Source organism: Gallus gallus, chromosome 5 (assembly GCF_016699485.2).
Source record: "Gallus gallus isolate bGalGal1 chromosome 5, bGalGal1.mat.broiler.GRCg7b, whole genome shotgun sequence".
In the NCBI taxonomy this organism is placed as follows: Eukaryota; Metazoa; Chordata; class Aves; order Galliformes; family Phasianidae; genus Gallus; species Gallus gallus.
The window spans coordinates 29,045,048-29,066,020 of NC_052536.1; the positions used below are offsets into that span (position 1 = coordinate 29,045,048).

Sequence of the window (20,973 nt, forward strand, 5' to 3'; positions counted from 1 at the left end):
CTAGATGGCTTCATAAGTGCATTAAAATATATTTTTTTTGTAGGTTCACAATCAGATTTAAGGATACCGTCAGACAACTTTGAGTCCAAGTCTTAACCTAAGCATTCCTAACCAACTGCATGCAAATTGATTCCATCTCTTGAGCCTGATGAATTAGATGCAAGCATATCAGCCTTTCAAGAGCAGAAAAAACTCAATAGTATGAGCAAGAGGCAGAGATGCTGCCTGGTGCAGAGTGCCCACAGCACTGGGAAATGAGTGAGGCTGTTGTACATACAGACTGGTTGGCCTGTACTCTCCTGTAGCCCAGAAGTAGCATGCATCTTCAGAGTTCCTTCCTAGTCCAAGAGTCTGTAAGATGTTGAGCCTGAGAAAAACAAATTCACTAGTGTGATATCTAAGAAGCAGAGCTCTGATCTGAATTTTTCATTTATTTAAGAACTACTTTGTGCAGTCTTGTGTAGAAGCATTATTAGGCTGTTGTAAGTGATATGTATTGATCGTGTGATTATCTCCCTCTTCCCCTCAAGATTCTGTTTAAATGGTAGTGATTGATTTCTATTTGTAGGTTGATTCACCTGTCAGTTTGGGTGTGTTTATCATCGAAGAAGCTTAGAAGAGGCTGCGGTCCAGAAGAAAACAGAGGTGATGGGCGGGCAGAACTCTGATATCAAGGAAAGTAGAGAGAGTGACCTTTTTTCAGGAGTGTGTGCTGGATCCCAGTGAGTTGTCTGTGTGGGAAAGCCTAACATTTCCTTGTGATGTGACTAGACCAAGTACCATATTCTTATGGTTTGCGTAAAATTCTGTTGCTGGAGAGCAATGCATGCAAATGAGAAATTCCAGAAGAGAAAGAGTTGTGATGTGTTGACATGCATGCCTCTCTTATTTTTGAGTCCCGTCTTTGAAATACAGTGGGTAATAGCTCGTGATAGCACAGCATATGCCTTGTGGCATCTAAGCTGTGACCTGCACCTGGCTAGTGGCCTAAAAAATCAGGAGAAACCATCTGCACTTGTTCCATGAAACCACGATAGAAAGTATTTTCAATAAAAGTGTTTTTACCCAACTTTTCAAAGATAATGTTAAATTGTGAGAAACTTTATTTTCTAATAATGATCCATCAATCAAAAAGAAATTGGGTTTTTTTTTTTGAGAGTTTCAGCATTTAACAACTGAAAAACATAAGTACTAAAATATACTTAAAACACAGATATACAATATTTTAATAAAAGCACTTGTAGAAGTGCTTTGGACAGAGTTCTTTCGGCATTATGTAAATGCTACTAAAATCAGCTTTTCAGAGCTTCAGATTATTTAAAAGCAGAGAAGTGAAAGCTACAATATGAAGCAAAGAATGAAGAGGGTACTGAAATTCTTTGACTTCGTACATAAACTGGTGTCTAAAGAAATTCTGTGCTTCCTGCTCCTGGGTTTAACGTGAGCTTAAGTGTAGTAGTAGTTACCTTGTTTTTTTCTTTTTTTTCTAAAGAGAGTGGTTCACCATAGGATCTCAGTGGCGATCCCAAACTGACAAAATATTTGTTCCTTAGTTGTTAAGGTTTCAAACACTATCTTCAGAAGCATCTTTCACATCTATATCTAGTTGTGAAAGGCTTTCTCCTGTGTTTTTCAGGATATGTCTCTAATTCAGATTCTGGAGATGATAACACTGAAGCACAGACTTCAGTATCTTGTGAACCTTCCCAAGGAAAAAACAAGAAATGCAAAAGAAGGTATTTTCTGCTTTATGAAGTGTATGGTGCAGTAAAGTTCTTTTATGTTAATTTTCTTGTGAGCATTCTTTGAAAATATTTATGCATTGTTGCATTCAAGAGGTTATAGATAAATTATTTGTTTAAAGGTTATTTACTTTGGTTATGTGGTAGTGTTTGTGTTCTAGTAGACTTCGTAGTCTAATGAGGTGGGTAGAATCAGTGGTGGCTCTATTATCTAGTGCAGCAAGTGTTGGTCATCTCATGTAATGGTCATTGCTTCAGAACAGAAATTGTGTAGAATTCAGCTTCAAACCTTCACTTTTGTAGTTAGATCCAAATCCATCTGCCGCGTTCTGTCTGATTGAAATAAGTGATTAATTAGATAAGTAAATAAGTATTAATAAATATTACTTTAATTTACTTATTTAATTTACTTAAATAAGTAAGTAATTAATAATTGATTAGTTACCTTTTCTCTTAGGCACCTCCCTGGGAGGTTAGTTGCTCTGCATAGCTCTCTCCTTGTTACCTCACTCATCTTTTTCCATTCTCACTCATCTTTTTGTAGCACAAAGTAGACTAACGCATTACAGTGAACGCATTATCTGTAATGCTGGGATCAAATGGTGTGTAAAGCTTTTGACCTATAAACATTAGAAAATGAAAAAATAAATGCAGGACTCCAAAATTTGAAAGTCTGTGGGACTGGAGCAGTGCTGCAAATGTGTCCTTTTCTACAGAAGCTTTTCTACCAGAAAAGAGAGATGCGTGCAAGGATGCTGTAGGAAGCGGCGGAAAGGCTAAAAATGAACAGAAAATAGAAATCTGCATATGTAAGAAAAAAAAGTGACTAAACAAAAATGCATTTTGATTCATTAATGATAGTTTCTATAATGTTTCACCATTTTTTTTGTCAAAGAAATATTTGTCTAGAACCAGTAACAGATTCTGCTTTATTTTAGATGTAAGTTGAGATTAAAACTTCTATAACGTTTAGAAGAGGAGGTATTACTGAGTCTCTCTCAACCCCATAATTATTTACTTTAATGAAGGACTTTCAACACGTATTTTAGTAGATGGCACGAAAGAAAAACTTGTTGAGTTGTAATCTTATTTTGTCTGCCACTATTGCTGATACTGTAGGCATACTGTCACCCTTCTGTGAAGCTTAACTAGTTGCCCAAAATGGGGTGTTCTTCCTTCACCTCGTATCTGGCTGCTACAGCTAAAGAGTTTGATTCAGTAATCTGTTATGAAGACTTTGTTTTTCCCTGCTACGTATGGGTCAGAAATGAATATGAAATTCACATGCTTAAGAATAATTATGCTTTCATCTACAGTTGTTATCAAGCTACTTGTGTACTGTGGTTTTTTGTTTGTATTAAGTGAAGTATATCAAACTAACAGTTTAAAATCTAATCTACAGCAAACTCTTCCAAGTTATTGGATTCTGAAGAGACAGAAGGAGATCCTCAGATTCAAGCAGCTATAAAGAAAATGCATAAGCTTGACACAATTCTGGCAAAAAGACATGTTAAAGAGAGAGCAGTTAAAAAACAAGGCAAGGAAATGAGAGCAAAGCTCTGGGAAAGACTTAAGGTTAGAATAATACTGCTATATTTGAAAATAATATACTTTGGACTACTGTCTTAGATAATTACTACATTTCACAGACATGTTGTTTATGAAATAATGATTGATTTGTTAAGGTGAATAAATGGATCTTAAAAGGTAACTTTGGATATATTTTATTATATATATGGCTATATTGAAACGGGGATATGATCCTTAAAAATTGGTAAGGTCAGTTGTCAAGTACGCAAGATGTCTTTGTACTTGTAAACCATGCCGACATCTTAGGCTTGAGCTTGTTGCTTGCAGGTTATGACATGGCATGAATGCAGAGCTAAGATCCTTTACTGTGTTCTAGTTCTTAGGCGATCTGCTATTTAGTACTTTCTCTTATTAGAGCCGCTAGAGATGCTTCCTTGAAGAAGACATGAGAACACCACAGCACACAAATTCCTTTACATTATATGTATATTGCATATCATAGCCTCTAGCAATTAACTGTCCATTTAAACTTTAAAACATGACATTTAGTATTTCCTCAGAAGTTAAAATATTGTATATTTTTCATGATGCAAGTGTAATATCCATTATGGAAGTTCTTTACTTTGTGGAATGTGTCTTCATGAAATAGACAATGCAGAACAGAGGCCTTGAAATTTCACGATGCTTTGTCATAACTTCAGGAGATGTTCGTATAGCCTCATAATAAAACAAAGCAGAAAGTAGATGTTAAAACCTAAGAAGAAAATTTTTATGGATTCTAAAATTTGTTAGACCCGATAAGCAGAATATTTTGCTGCAACTTTAAAGTATATATGTGCTAGTATCTTTTACATTTATGCTTTATTTCTTTTAAATAGTCTGTCAGTACCATGGGAATCCACGAGGAGATAGAAAACACAAAACTCTTCTTAACTTTGATCTCATCGTGGCAGGATGCAACTGGTAGGTAGAAAATATTAAATACCCTGAGCTAATTATTCTTGTTCTGATTAATGTTCAGATTTTTGTTGGATACAATTAAAAAAAGAAGTTTCAAACTTTTAGAATAAAATAATTTGTAAGTATATCAAGGGGCTGGAAAGGTAGAAGTCCAGAATAAGTAAAGCTGTGGTGCTTTTCAAGTTGGTAGCCAAGGATGTATGACTGAGAACACTGGTACATTAAAATAATGGAAGTAGTTATAAGGAAAACACAGAGTGGAAACCTGTTGAAAAACTTGCATGTCTTTACCGTTTTGGAATGTCTGGGCAGTAGGTATGTCCCTGCCCAGGGAGGTGGTGGTGTCACCGACCCTGGAGGTGTTGAAGAGAACATTTAGATGTTATGTTGCAGGACGTGGTTAATGGTTAACTTGCTTAGAAGTTCTAAGGATGTGGGACCTGCCACACGTGTTTGGAGAAAACTTTCAGTGGGAGAGATGATGAGAAGGGAGCAGTGGAAATGCTATAGTAAGGTTCTGATGATTTGCCAGTACTAGAGGTATGGAAAGCCTGTGCCTTTTCAGAAATGTTATGAAAAGAAACAAAAGTATGGGACCCAATGATGATACTATGTAAGTCACTCCAAAACTAATGCTTATTTCTTATTATTTCTCCTATTTATATTTATCTTTTTTAATTAATATATTTATTTCTCCTATTTATTTCCGTGGAAACTACAAGATACAAGGAGCAGAATAACACAGATAGACCAAACTCTCAGCTACAAAACACTATTTATTAACATAGTCTCCACCATTTGCTTTGCATTTTCACAAGCAATAAGCAAGAGCCTGCATGCTGTGATTGTAAAAATCTGTATGGTTGTATATGGAACGTTACTTGTCTTTCATGTTGCTGCTGCCACTGCTGAAAGGTCCACCCACTGCCTTATTGTGATCACATTCCCTGTTTGGTCTCCACAAGCATGTAGCAAGTGTCAATGAATATCAGTGGGTGAAGTTTTTTCTGCACAGAGGGAATCAACTCACCCGTTTTCTTCATATGCACTTCAGTGTCAGATGCCATTAGCCCCTCTGCTGCCATCTGTTGCATGGCAACAAAATCAAGCAGAATATTGGTGGGAAGGCTGAACTTCTACTGCCATACCACCAATCTGCCTTTGACTATGTGGACCAACTTAATAAAATTAGGAGACATTAGGAGTATCCCTTGTATGTATTTTAAAATAACATAGGAAGGTGCGTGCAGCCATGGTTCTTGGGAATATAGTTCAAAAAGTAGAAAAAGGAGTATGACTCATTTAAATTAGTTTTGGAGCTTAACTTTCTGAGCATGACAGAGAATGTGACTAAAAAAGATCATCAAATAATATAAGACATGATTTTAAAGACAAAATATGAGCCATACAATCAGTTATCTTAGTCTGCTTTATTTTTCTTCTCTCTTGAAAATTCTGGGAAAGAATGTTCAGGATAGATGGCTGTTTTAAAATTTGAAACTACATGGACATGCTGCAAACTATTTTCAGGAAGGAAAGAAAAGGATGTCAGATAATTTTTGTGTGTTTCATAGTGATGTGAAGACCAAATACTCCAAGTGGAAATGGGCACTCTGATAAGAGTCAGTGTTTGCATTTTAGTCTGTTATCTTAAAAATAAGCAGATAGACAAATGCAATCATTTCCATCTTAAGTAAGAATTAAAACATAAACAAAATTCTGTGACAGCATTGAAGGTAGACAAATGACTAAGGATTGAGTTCTTCCACTCAGGAAAACGTAAACGAATGATTAATGATACAGAGAATTGGTGGAATATGATGCATAACAAAAAAGACATTAAAATTAGAGAATCCTATGTAAAAGTTTAGACAGAATAGAGAAGGAAAAGTTAAATGCCGCTTAGAAATTTTACTGAGTCAAAAGAGCATGATTCTGTTGAAATTCTACTGCAAAAAACTAGTCTAAACATGTTTCTGAATTATCATTAGTTTCTTCAGGAATGCCCAGTGGACATAAAACACAAACAAAAAACTTTGGCTATTAGAATGTCTTCCGTTTTATTTCTGTGCCTAGACTTTTACTGGGAAGGCGCTGGAATGAACCGTAGGCATCCTGCACAGCATGTCTTTAGTGGGGGTGGGAGGAACAAAACCAGTTCATTCGTGTTTGCCAAAAACTACCTAAGAGCAGTTTTCAAAAAAATTGCTATTTGAGAACTTCTCTTGGTGCAGAGTTATGTCAGTTGTCCACACTTTTTTGTCCTGACTTTCATCGCTGTACCATGGTAGATAAGGGTTTTCTGGTCTAAAATGGTTGAAAGGATACAGAATTGTTGTGTATCCTTCTTTTTTCAGTTGGGCAGAAAACAAGAATTAGAGGAACTGGATGGATATTGCTGAGCAATAATCTGGGCTGTGTTAATATCTGTGCAAGTGTGTATATAATAGCAGTAGTAATGTGTGGTCAAAACATGTCGAAACAAACTACAATACAGGACAACATTTCTATACTAAATTTTGGGTATTAAGGGAAAAACACGGAATTTAAGGATGATATTTTAAAAGTCTCCAGAAGATGTATCAGATATAGCAAAAAACAGCAGACAAGCTAGAACGATCTCCCACCATTAAATGCTTCAATTCCTCTTATTCAAAGGTAACTCCATGATGTGATAATCCTGCGTGTTCTGTGTGTCTGGTCTACCATAATTGCAAAGCTCTGCTAAGTTTGGATTTGTATTTTTCCTCCAGCTTGATCTTTCTCTTTAGTTTTCTGTAACATGTCCGTGCTTTACTTTTCAGGCTTTATTTATTTAAATGTCGTACAATTACTGCCAACCCTGACAGTTACCCTGGTTGATACTGAAATGGAATACAACTCATATATATTTGCTTTTAGAGCTGCAACTTGTCAAAGAGCTATATTAGATAAGTTATATAGAGGAGCTATTTGTTTACAGCTTTTCATGTGGCTTTGAAGTCAAACACAAGTTTTAGGGTATCACATCAATAATAACTAATGAGTCCCAGACTGCTTATGACGCATGAGCTTGACACGCTCATGACAGAAATGTAAATCAGGAATTAATTAATTGGCCTTACATTCATTCCTTATGCTATGTGTAACAAAAGTTCATTAAACTTCATTATTACAGGTTATTGTCTGTTTTCTTTTTCCATTGTGAGAAACATATTTGTCATATGTTATATTTATGGTTATTTTCAATATGAGTCTTTCTCTTAAGTGCTAAGCTTAGTCTGTAGTTTAACTATTTTAACTTAGGCTTCCAGTTGATATATGTTTGTACCATGACTTTTTTTTTTCTTGAGTAACTGAAACAAATCTTGCATGCCTAAGATATATTTAAACACTCCTAGACTATACCCCCTGACCTAAACCACTTGGAAGACAAATAATTCATGTAGAGGCAGACACCAGCTGTGAAAATCTGGATCTCTTTGTGACTAACCACATGGTGTCTGTGGAGGTTTTGAAATAATCACGGCCTCGGGTTGTATTTTCTATTATGTAATTTCATGAATGTACGTCTGTATGTATATTCCTCAGTTGCTAAAAACTCAAGACATATGAAACATTCTATTTTATTATTCTATTATGTTATTATTTCATGAGACACTACCCCTTTTTTCCTTTTTATTTCTTGAAAAACGTGGTGATGATATAATTTATCCAAGTACATTTTTAACTATCATGTAGGAGATTTTATAGCACGATATGTATGAAACTAGGTCTTCTTTAATTGAATTTTACTGAAACATTTCTTTGCAGATCCCTCACATGTTAAACAGGACGAAACACATGCTTTGCTATTTCACACCCAAATTAGTCCAGAAGATTATGCCCTCCATAAAGCCCAGCATAATAAGGGTAAGCTTTATTATCTGGCAAAACAACATGGGTGGTTAATGAAGACTTGGCTTTTGTAGCTGAGCAGAAAATCAGAAATTGGACTTTAAGCTGTTGAGCAGAATGGCAATAATTCCTTTTTTTTTTTTTTTTTTTTTGGGCAAATGACAAAATGGAAGAACTTTTGTTGGGACTTATGGAGTTACTCATTTTATTCAATATGGTAAAAAGAAAAAAATTACTTTTCAAGTTAATATATATATATATTTACTGTGAATTGATAGATGTACAACGTTCATTGTAAAATGTATCATTTTTTTAATGAAAATTTGTATAAATTGGTCTTTGTTGTTATATCTAAACTGCTGTGATTGTTCATTCGTTAACTTACATTCAAGAAATCATCTAAAATTGTTTCTGTATACATTTGCAGCTGTTCTGTAACTTTTTTGTAGTAAGTGCTTTCTGGTAATGGCCAAACATTTGTGCTCATTATTTAGCTATTACTTGTTTCATGAACTGTTCAGAGGTATCAACTGCTAGTGGTTACGGTGACCAATATTCAAAATAAATAGATTTGTGCTTTTGTGTCTTTGTTCTTTCCCTACTTGAAATGAAACGTGCATGGTTGAGTAACTTCTCACCTGTGTTGGCATAAGAAGAATGGTGTTCAGCTGCCATTGCTATCAGCTTTGTTTATTTCTTTGTCATCTACCATTTACATGTAAACAGAAGGGACATATCTTACTGGTGACAAAGATGACAAATGTGCAATAAACAGATGTTCCTCTAGGTTGAACTGTTGTTGGCAGCAGAATCTGTCAAGTGTGGATGCTTATAGAATTTGACTACATTTTAAATTTTCCTGCTCTAATATGATCCAATTTCTTGATAGATTTAAGGTCTTATCTGGTAACATTAAAGATATTTTGGGTTGCCTTCAGTAAACAATTGTGCATTTGAACTGTATCAGGATTTTCTTGATCACATCACATACCTCAGTCCTTTCGAGTTTACTTGATTATTTATTACTATGATTTGTTCGTAGTGAATTCGTTTTTATATCTTTGAGAGTTTGCAGTCTGCTCAGTCTGCAGAATTATTCCTTATGTCAAGTGTAAAGAGTAAGCTGCTAGAATCTGATGATGGCTTATCTTTTATAATCCAGCATGCTAAATTGAGGTTATTTTTGTTGATGAAATAGTCCACTCCATTTTTCATTCCTCTGCTTTCCAGCGAAGTACTGTGCATACTTCTCAAGTAGTTTTTGAGACTAAGAGATTTGATGGTATTGCTTAGTCTTGTTATTTAATGTGATAAATATTTGGTGGTTGTAAAAGAATTGCTGCCTTAGAATTAGTACAAGTTGCTGAATAACATAATATGTGCTCCAATTGAATGATAGATAGAAATCCATTGTTGAAAAGAAAAAGCTACATGAGAAGTTGTCAGAACATCATTAGTTTTAATTGTTACAAATACAGCATGTGGCTGTTTGTTTAATAGCTGTACAATTCCATGGTTTTATTTTTAAACAGTTTTTTATAAGCTGTGTGTTGTCATAATATCAAATATATCATCTGTTCTTCAGCTGTTCTATTTGAAAAAATGTAACTGTTATGACTCCAGATAGTTCTGTGGTTTCCCAAAAGTTACTGTCTGTTTTTGTACTGATGATAAAACTGAAACAAGGATAGGGTTCGAAGGAATGCCAGGGTGTTTAAAACCGCCATGTTTAACATTTTTGAGGTTAGAAATCCTAAAGTATATTTGAGCCTTCCCACTGTTGTACGACGGTCTCAGATAATAAAAGCCTAAAAATGAGAACTAGACTCGTCGTTGATGATTGTCATCTCTTTTACATATAGCTATATAGGTTATGTAGATTATGAAAACAGCATATCAAATTTTAGGTCTGTTGACTTTACGAACTGGTTAAAAATGTAAATGAAATTAATGTTATTGTAGCTCTGATTGAATGAGAAAAGGAACAATCAGTGCTTAGCAGTTTTTTTCCTCCACCTTCAGATTATCCAAGTGAAATAGAAACAAACAAATTCCTGAATCAAGCAGAAAAAAACAACACAGAATAAAAGTAAAAACAGCCAGCGTTTCATTAAAAAGATGTAGAGGTAAGCTTTAAAAGAATAATCAATAATATTTCATTAGATGTTAATGAGAAAGTAGTATATAAACACTTCTGGTGACAATTGGATTACTTTATCGGGAGTATTAAAGCAAATTAGAAGTAAATGAAATACCATTACTAATAAAAATGTTGCTTATGGCAGAAAACTCTATGAGATAGTTCTCATACTCTATGCTCATGTTCTCACAGCAGGCCCTAATACTGCTTTTATGTATTTACTGTAGAGTAATGGAAACTGAATTGTTCTGTTTGTGCCTGGCATAGCTTCTTTTGAGAGTAGTTATTTCCTAAGAACTCCTTTCTTTAAATATATTTACTATTAAGTTACAGGAAGCTGTCCTTATGTGTAGATGAGGAATAGATATGCAGGTTGTTTATGTACAGCATGCATGGTACTTCTAACTTACAGAAGACTGACTTCTGTCAGAAAATAGATGCTTTGACTTTCAAACTTTCTTTTCCCTGAAGATAAGTATCTATAGACTTTTTTTTTCAACTAGAACTACCTCCTGCCCATGTCTGTGTCAAAGACTGATACAAGATTATATTTCTATTATCTGTCAGAGAGATAATATGTATTATGATTTAAAAAAATCAGATGTTAATTCCATAGATTTAAAAACATTGTGTGAGTTATTGGAGTTCTAAAGGTTTTATTATTTGTGTTGTTTTTTTTTTCTTTTCTTTTTATATGTAAACATTTCAGCTAGCGAAGGATTCTGGAAAACAGGTACCTATGCTTGAAGGAGAAAGGAAAAGGTAATTGAACTGTTGAAAGATACAGAAGATGGAAGTACATTGCAAGATCTTGAGGTATGACGACTGAAATTTATACTTTCTGGCTGTATATTGGCTTATTTTTACTGTAAATCTAAATTTGATTTTTGTTTTAGTCTTATTGCTTAGTAACCAACAAGGATACGAGAGCTGAGCTGAATAAACCATTTGAATTGCCTGCAAATTGGAATTGTCTTTTTTACTCTTTGTTTACTTTCTGCTACTTGGAAGTTCTCAGACCTGAAGTAAGCAACAGATCTTTCAGGAAAAGTTAGAAGCGCGGTGGAAGGAGCCATTGAAACACACTCAGAACACAGATATGGTCTGTTTTTTATGTATAATAATTGTGTGTAAGGTGTCAAGTTGCTGCATCTCAGTCTGAGTGCTTAGTATTAGATAAAAAAATAAAGTGTGATTGTCCTAGTCATCACTGCATCAAGGAGCCTGGCCACAGAATGGTCCCCAGTAATCTGAGCAAATCAAATTGTCTTTTGATCTCCTCATTACTAGTAGACAGTCTTTATTGCTTACTCCTTTGATGTAAATGTCACAGTGGGTAGAGTTGTTGGGGACCTTCATATGTTACGGAAGTTCTCATGAGGCTGCTAGCATGGAAGATAAAATTTTGTTGAAAAATGAATCATGCTGAAAACTGGTGCTATTTTTGAAATATATATGGTATTAAACGTGCTAAAGGGAAATATTTTCATAGTATGATCATCCTCAATATAAATTTGATATTAAAGAAACTGCATTTTTATAAATAAGGAAAAATGCTGGAAAAATACTTGCTTTGTTCAAAGAAATTATATGACCTTTAAAATTTGTTTTACCTTTAAATGTATATTACTCAAAGTTTGTGTACTTTGAGTACTTAATATGTTATGAATTTTTGTCACAATATGTAAGTGTACACTGAATCAGTGCCCCTATGAAGAAAGATATAGAACTTTGTGTAGAGAGAGCAACAAATAACTTAGGATAAGCTTCTGTTTGTATTACTGAAATGATTTGGGGTAAATTATTTTGCAGTTCATTATTATTTTTTTGTTGTTGTTGTTCTATCTTTCCATATTTTACTCTAAGTTATTTCTGATGAGGCCGTGAGACATCCAAGAGGTGCTGTTCTTCGTTACTCTTTCCAAAATATGGCTAAAATCCATTTTTAGAAATTATTGTTTCAGAACATGAGGTAAGGGAGTGAGCTCATGTAAGGGTCAAAATCTTTAGCTGAATCTACTTCATCCAGCCTCTGAGTAGGAAGAAAGTATTGGTAGAAGGTGGTTTTTGATTTGTTTCTTGTTTGGTTGTTTTTGTCCTCATGTTGGAAAGTTTGGTGTTTAACAATACCATCCCTTCTGTTCTTCTTTGAAGGAGTTGATCTTTCATTGATTAATGTTAACATTTAAAGAAATGATAATCTTATAAATAGGCTTCTGCTAGTAAACATTAGAGCTTTCTGACTTAAAGAACAGTGGTTGCTTTTTTTGCTTACTTTTTTTTTTTTATAAATGTATTATGTTACTGATTACAGAAGTCTTCTCTCACAATAGGTGGTTATTGAGTTTTCTTTTTCTAAAGTAAAGCTGGTCACAAATTAGACAGGTATTTGTTCCAAATAGTTAGTGCAAATTCTGATAAGCAATGTGTGTCCTTTCTTGTGCACCAATTCTTAAGGCACCAAGACAAAATATGACATTTATCTAGAGTTCATATCTGGGACATATCACTCTTCTTTGGACTTGGATCTATAGAGCTTGTACTACTTATATCAGTTATTCAATAGGTCACTATAGAAAGCACATTATTGCTATATGTTCTTGATATAACAGACAAGAACAGGAATGGAATTTGTGGTTAGTCTAGTCACCCACTAGATCATCACTTTAAAGAAAATAGCTCCTAAATTTACTGCTGAAATAGAATAAAGAAGGGATAATACGTAGCTACTTGAAACCTGTCTAGTTTAGAGAGAGATTCTTTTTCTGCCACATCTGAATTATATTATGTCTGAGTCATTTCTTTGTGTCTGCTTTATAGCAAAGATCACAAGAAACTTATCAGTTAATGAGAATTCAGACTGCTCCAGGCTGGCCCCAGCAATACTACCGTCCAACTGATGGCTGCTTTCGTTTTACTTCATTCTGACTTTTAAAAGCTGGTACAACTGCATTAGCCAAAGTAATATTTTGTCAATCAATGCAGAGCTGGGCGTGCTGTATTAATTCTTCTGTGTGGTGTAATGCAGATATAGATACTTAGTTTGACTTGTATTAGTAAATAAGTCAAATATCCAAATAGTACTTCTTTCTTAGTTAAATAAAAGTGTTTTATGGATATTTGAAGTATTTTAGAAGTGCATGTTCATGCTAATACAATTGTTAAATCAGCAGGGTATAATTTGTTCAGATGTTACATAGTACTAAACGCCTACTGCTGTTACAGAAACATTATTCTGAGTTAAGATGTTGGAAACTGTGACAGGACAGAAGTATATTTTCCAAGACGAATGTTAAAATCACTGACCATCTCGAAAATATGAGAGAGAATGTTTAAGCCTGTTTTTACTCTGGAGTAAAGTGGCTACTAGATACTGTGAGGAAGGGGTGTGAGAGCATGAGAAATAGACATTGAGTAGTAGCTATGAAATTGGACCTGGGTTCATATGTCTGTCTCCTGCAGAGTCGTATCATAGAATCATAGAATGGCCTGGGTTGAAAAGGACCACAATGATCATCTAGTTTCAACCCCGTGCTATGTGCAGGGTCGCCAACCACTAGACCAGGCTGCCCAGAGCCACATCCAGCCTGGCATGTTTGCACTGATTAGAGGATGGTTAACATGACACAAGTTTAGCACCTCATTCTACTTTTGTTTGATTTTGTTTCACAAGAACAAAGTGGAGGTAATTTATGACAGGTGTTTGGGGTGTGCTTTCTTTTTCTTTTTTGTAGCCAGCATGATTTAGAGTAATGAGGATGGCCAGGGCTGACCTCACAGTAGTGGTATTGTAGTTTGGAGCTGATATTTCCTCCTTGTGTGTGGATGCAGCTGCTAAATAGTCAGAGGACTAATCTGGAAGCTGTAAAGGAAGAATGGACCTGAATCCTTTTCAAGACAGATGCTGAAGTCTTGGAGTAAGGTGATGGTCCTCTTCTATTAGGATGAAGAAAGGAAAACAACAGTATGCTCTCTACTTCCCCCATCTCCCTGCCCTGTCCTTGTGAGGTCCTAACTGAGGATTCTTTGGAGTCCAGACAGAGATGTAATTTGCTAGTGTCATTCCCAATGAATAGTGGTTGTGCAGACCAAATTCCCTGGGTGTGAGACAGGAGTACCAGGTTGCAGTGGATAACCAGTATCTATGAATATGTGCTAATTTGTTTGGGTTAAGTGGGTCAAATTCATTCATAGTATGCAGCAGTATGAGAACACATACTTGTATGGTTAGTCAAGTGTTACTGCTATCAAGTGGGAGAAATTATGTAAATCACTATCAGAAAGAGAACTCTGCTTTCTGCCTCTCCCAGCATTTCTGTGGTAGCATACTGGGGCACTAGAAGGGTGGTGGTTACTGATCTCAGAGCAGTTCCTGTAGGAACTCAGATTTTCCCGCGGGTGTCTTATTTTGTTCTTTGGGGATGCAAGTCTCACATTGCATTTCATGTCTTTTGTCTGAGATTTGACTTCAGGCAGTTTCTACCATAGCATCAACCTTTTCAAATTTAATTCTAAGATTTCTCAGGCATTTTTCTTCCACTGGCACAGTCTGCCCATAGGCTGTCAAGTTTTGTCCTTGGACATCTCCAAAAGTTGCTTGGACATGGGTGTGGGCACCCTGCTCTGAGTGATGCTGCTTGAGCAGGGGTTGGGCCAAAAGGAACCAGAAGCCCTTTCTCACTTCAATCACTCCATGATTGTGTGTTTCTTCTTCATTTCTTGTCAGATAGGAACTTGCTGTGCTTTTTGTTGTAGTTATCAATTATGTTTCATTCTTTGGCTTGCACAGTAGTCCATTGCTTCCAGTTCCTCCTGAGGATAATAGAGAGCAGTATATTATGTTTGTTTGGACTTCTAAATGATTTTTAGCATGTGTTGCTGTGCAGGTGTGATTGGGCATGTAAAATGGATATGTGGCTGTGTATAGAAAGGATGTCTGTCTGTGATTGATACCAGAATTTCTTTCTGACGTGAGAACTGACAGGGAAGTTTGCCAAGATCTGGTTTTCAGTGAAGTTGAGAACTTCTCATTTTATACCTGTTGACTTGCATTTGTCCTTCTAATGTATAAATATATTTACTGTTCCTGTGTGGTCAATTCTCTGTCCAGTCCCTTGGACAACTTCAGTTGTAATACCCTATTCCCACAATAATATTTTTTTGTGCAAACAAGGCATAACTGAATTGTCTTAGAATGGTGTTTACCGACAGTTTTAGTGCAGTTTATGAGAGCTGTGCTTTTCTGCTTCAATATTAGCTCTGAAAACATGAGATTATTGCATGCTTTTTGTGTGTTTTCAGTCTTAGGATTGATGGATCTACCTCTGTCAAACAATTTCCTCTGAATTTCTGTCCTTTGCACTGTCTTGCAAAGGGGTACACGGCCTCCAAGATGTATATTCATGTTGTTGGCATCAAAAAGTGATGCTTGTGTAAAGCACTGGAGAGCGAGATCTGTGAGTGGGTTAGGCTGTGGTAAACTCATTCCTTAAAGAGGGAGCTGGGACTCCCATGTTCAACAGATGCAGAGCACACAGAAAGGGGGGAGTCTGTATCCATGGATGGAAGCTATGATAGGCATGGCATGGCATAGCATGAAACTTCTTTGAAGGCTTAGCTAACTTGGATAAGATGCTATATGGTGAAGTACATCATTAAAGGGGTTAGCTATCCAAAGTGCTTCTGTTGTATGTAAAGACAACTTGATCAAAAGAGTTGTATAACCTTTGAAGTACGGGTGGGGAGCTTGAGGAGCTGTCTTATTACTCTGTGGCTGGCTGGTATGGAGGCAAGGCATCTGTCTGCAAGCACTTTTTCTTCAGGGATTCTAAGTGGCTAGCCATTGAAGACATGGGTTTTGGACTTACTCCTTTAAAAGTGTATTAACTGCAGAAATCTGTTTAGGTTATATATATCTCTAAGTCCACTTCAGTTGCTGCTTAGCTATGTTTAAAAATAAAGAAATGTATACTTGTAATTGTTAGAAGAATATCTGCTTTAGAATGTGCTTGGTACATGAATGCTGGCAGAGTTCAGCTATATGATGAGATAGATGAGAACTTGCATATTGTTCTTTAATAGAGTTTATTTGAAAAATAAATAGATTTGATGTGTAACTGCTTTTAACATCTATTTCCTTTGGGAATGGGGATTAAATATTTTCTGTATCTTTCAACAGGAGGATGTATGTGGCTGGCTAATACCAGGAGAAGGGTACACACCTGAACCGATGGAATTTCATCACCTAAATGAGATAGACAGGAAGCTTCAAATACTCCTGTCTAATGGTGATTTTTCTGCAATTTCCAGCTCTTGCTCAAATCCTCCAAGTCAAATTTATCAGGTATATTACAGAACAGAGCCTTAAACAAGAAATTTGATGTGCAGAAAATGATATTTCAGATATTCCGAACTGCAGAATGGTCACTGTAGCACGTTATCCATGATAATTCACTTTGGGGAATTAGAATTTGGTTTCTTCTTATCTCAGGATTCCACAAGTGAACTGAAAGATTAAACAGTTATCAATAAGCAATGTTGAAGACTGTAGAAAATGGTCTGAAGTTCTGTGTGGTTTTTTTTTTTTAAAGGATTTCTGTTTTTTTTTTTTCCCTTTCCAACAGTAATAAGAAGCTTAGAAGTCTCAGCCTTGAGAAATGTTTGTTTGAATTTTGCACACAGAAGACCAAATTTTCCAGTGTCCTAGGAGTGTTGTCCATGCTGTATGATGGGGGAAATAACTACATAAAATACCATAACTCCTGTACTGTACTCACTTGCACAAAACTTGTTCACTTTATTAAAACGTACATTTCAGAGCCAGAACAAACAGAATCTTAGCATTTTAATGCCAGTTTTGTATTGACTTACTTGTGGACCTTATTTGGGCTTTATTTGACCTGAAGTAGTATTTTATGTTGCTCTAAGTTCCAGAGGAGTCACAATTTGAAGCTGATCATTTTGCTCCTCGCATTTAATGTATGAAACAGCAACTCCCTCTAGTGGTTAATCAGTTAGGCAAATTTAGTTGTTAGCCACGTGGTTGCTTCAGGTTCAGGGACCCGAACTCGACAAAGATTGCTGGATCCTGTGCTTACTGATAAGAGACACCACCTTGAAATTGGTGATACTGCTTGTGATAATGAGTACTTTGTTAGGGAACGTTTAATCAGAATGATGGTTATTGCCTCAGAGTCCTTACCTGAAAAGAATGCATTAGAATAGAAACTTGCATTTATGTATATCCTTCTTGAAAAGAGTACATTACCCTTTTGAGTAGTATCAGAATTAACAACCAAAACAAGGCAGTTAATTTCTTAAATGACCCGTACTTGATAAAAAGCAGTTATCCTTCAACTTTGTTTTGCAGAAGTTTTTTTTTTTATATACACTGTAGAACTGGGAAACAGAATTCTGTTTGTCTTCTTCTGTTGTTGTTCAGATAAACTACAACATGTGAGTCATTTTAATGAAAGTTACCAAAGAACAGAACTATTTATAGATGACTTTATAAATTTGAGAAAAAGTTAAACAGAAGAAACATATGTTGAAGTTGATAGGAAGCGATAGGTATTTAAAACTGGATTTAGACTGTTAGTAATTGCATAAATCTAAAACAGCAGTCTGCAGTTGTCTGATTCCATAAGTGTCATGATTTTGTGCCTTTCCATGTGTAGAGTCTCATTTGGAAAAGAAGAAGAAACCATCACTTTTCTATAAGTCTATGCTGAAATTCCTTCTGATTTTCATGAGGTGGAATTTTCATCTGCTGTGGTTGAGTAGAATATAATGCACTAGCGATGGGGAATGTTGGAAAAAAATATTAATGTGTAACCATCTGCTTATGGCGTTGTTTAGAATTTTAGAAATAATTGAAATGATATTAACTCAAGTGTTACATATCATAAAGAAGCACATCCTTTTCTTCCAAGAATTTCATTAGATAAAACTTGCAAAGAGCAAGCACTTAATCACCATTGGCTCAATGGGAGAGAAGCTTCCTGCTGCTTATAGATGCATTGGCAGGATATAGCAAATATTCTCCAACTCTGAAATCTTTAACAACTGGATTTAATTACTGTACAGTACCATAGCTGAGCTGTTAGAGAGAAGCATACACATTCATCTTTTTGTGCAATCAGACCAGCTGGATTCAGAATGCTTTTCCATGAGTAATGTTTTCTTTAACATGGAAATGTTTCTCATCAGAACTTAATTCCTCTCTGAAACATTTCTCTGTTTTGGTGCCAACTTAATTAAAAATTTAAAAGATACTTTTGTCTTACTCAGTGTTTTTTGGAAGAACAAATTAAATTGAATATAATCCTAGAAGAGACAGGAAAGTGTTAGGATGAAAGAATATGAAGTGTAAGATCGAGTATGAGGAATACAGTTACCCACTTGAGTAAGTGGAAAACTACCTGAAAATAAAATGAAATGGAGGCTATGATTAAAGAAACAGTATCTGATCATTCTTACCTTATGAAGGTAATTACTTCCATGTTTTTGCAATCTTGATGAGTTCTTTCATACCTGATTGGCTTCCTTTTGTTAGAGAAATAATTCTGTTTTTCAATTAGCACACCAAAAGGTAGTCAACAGTTTAAATAATTACTCAAAACAATGCAAGATTCTGAACTCACACTGATATTTTCATTAATGAACTGCTTTATAGCCTGAGTTCCATGCCTCCTCTTCATCAAAACAGATGACTTTTACAGCTCTCTCTTCTTCAAGGCATATTTAGAGGCAGGTAAACATGTCAATCTGTCTTATGAGTCAAGAAGATTGCATGGTACCATTATATTTCATTAGGTTGCTTTTTACTTTTGCTTTTAATTTTGAGAATTTTGGAGAAAAGGAAATGCAAAGCCTAAACTTAGCCACTTAAAATACTGGATATTTCTGTTTACACTGTGGTCATTACACTATGGCTTTAGCAGTTGCTATGTATAACACTTTTATTTTCTACATCATCTTAGTAGGTTTATAGATCTTAATCTCTAATGAAGAAAAACAGAGTTTTTGAAGCATTTGAAACATTGACAGTAAAATATTTTTCATGGTATAGTACTTCCTTTCATTCGGATATCTTCAGAAAAAAAGATAAAAATTGAGTGAGTGGAGAAAAGCTGTATAAACTTTGCTCATGTGGTGTGAGTTCTGATCAGTTACTATTCAGGGATGAAGTATAAGAGACTGTAAGAACTACTTCTGCGGAAGCAGCGGTTTAACCCTCCGCAGTGTAAGATATGAGCTGATTAGGAACAATTATGAAAAGAATACAGGGTGAAACAGAAAAAAAAAAAAATCACTGAGCTACTGTACAAATCTGTTGTGCACCATGGAGCTTGACAATTGCTCTGTGAGGCCCTCAGATCTCATAACCAGATTAGGAGAAATAGAAATATGGTTACCAGAACATTCAGAAGTGTGGAATGACTTCTATACAAGGACTGACTTAGACAGCAACATTCTTCAGTTTGGAAAAACGAATAAGAGGGAGTGTGATTGAAGTATACAAAAACATACTTGTCAGAGAGAGTAAACACTGTCAGTTCTTTACCATCTTATCTAATGCAAGAACTGGAAGAATCAAGTGAAACCAGAAAGTGGCAGATTCAAACAACTGAAATGTTTTTCTGACAACTATGACTCTGCCAGAAGCCATTGTGGATGCAAAAGTATACACTGCTCAAAACACAAGTGAACACATTTATAAAACAAAGGTATTTCGGAGACTGCTCTGTGTCAAAGTGCAGTCATTGTCATGGAAGTAGGTCCGTGAACTACAGTTGTTTTAGTTTGGGGTAGAACGTAAAGAAATTGTCACTATAGATTTGCTCTGTTTCTACGCCCGTGTGTACGTATTCCTTGTAGGGTCTTGCTGGAGATAGGCTAGTGTTGGAAACAGCCTTTCTTATACTCTGTTCCTTATGAATTTTCTTGCTAGACTTCATCAAGATCACTGTAAAAAATAATTTGTTATTAACAAAGGCTTACTTTCAATGATGAAAATGCTGTAACAACTGCATTTTCAGAATGAAATTCAGTAAAAATGTTCTCAAAACTCTCTTCTCAAAAATTTGGAATAATTTTTAGTTAATTTTACACTGTCAATTTGTGTCATCTCCATCTTTCCTTCCCATCCCTTCCCCGAAACTGCAGGTAAAAGTGTGCTTTATTAGTACTGTATTTTCTTCAGCTGCATTCTATAGATTTTTTTTTTTTACTCTGACCTTTAGAGATTAAGAAACTTCAGAAAAATAGTGTAAGGCTTTCCAGCTTCATGTTTTCCTCTAGTTATTAGCTTCCGTCCTTCCCTTTGTCCCCAGTAGTAGTTTCAATAATTATTTCACTCATATTAAAATCCCTGGAAGAATAAAGTCATACAAAAGCAATCTGTAGTACTAGAGGGAGATGGAGTGTTTGTTTTGGGCTCCTTTGCTGATTTTGTGTTTATATTGTGGTTATAAAGATCCTATGCTTGTTTCATACATTAATTAATGCAAGTTTAAATAAGTCCCCTGTTTTATTTTATGTTCTGTCATGTAGTTTTCTTGCAGTTGGGCATCATGTTTAATTAATAATCTCTCTCTGTATTTAGACAAGCCAAACTTTATAAACATTCAGTGTTAACAAATTTTGGCTTCAGGTGGTCCACATTAAACTTAAGCTCCAATTAGAGATATTCTAGTCACTATCAGATGCTGCCACTTATTTCTG

The 20,973-nt window shown here is 35.3% G+C and overlaps 1 protein-coding gene across 1 annotated transcript in view; it reads left to right on the forward strand.

Annotated features, from left to right (window-relative positions):
• The first annotated feature begins 586 nt into the window (after positions 1-586).
• The window catches only part of FSIP1 (fibrous sheath interacting protein 1), a 65,286-nt gene continuing 44,899 nt past the window's right edge, over positions 587-20,973 (forward strand). Inside the window, 9 exon segments of the mRNA XM_040701175.1 lie at positions 587-645; positions 1,637-1,736; positions 3,145-3,317; positions 4,151-4,235; positions 8,025-8,123; positions 10,131-10,174; positions 10,958-11,009; positions 11,012-11,064; positions 16,427-16,591. Coding sequence (XP_040557109.1) covers positions 1,640-1,736; positions 3,145-3,317; positions 4,151-4,235; positions 8,025-8,123; positions 10,131-10,174; positions 10,958-11,009; positions 11,012-11,064; positions 16,427-16,591 — 768 coding nt within the window. The 5' untranslated portion in view covers positions 587-645; positions 1,637-1,639.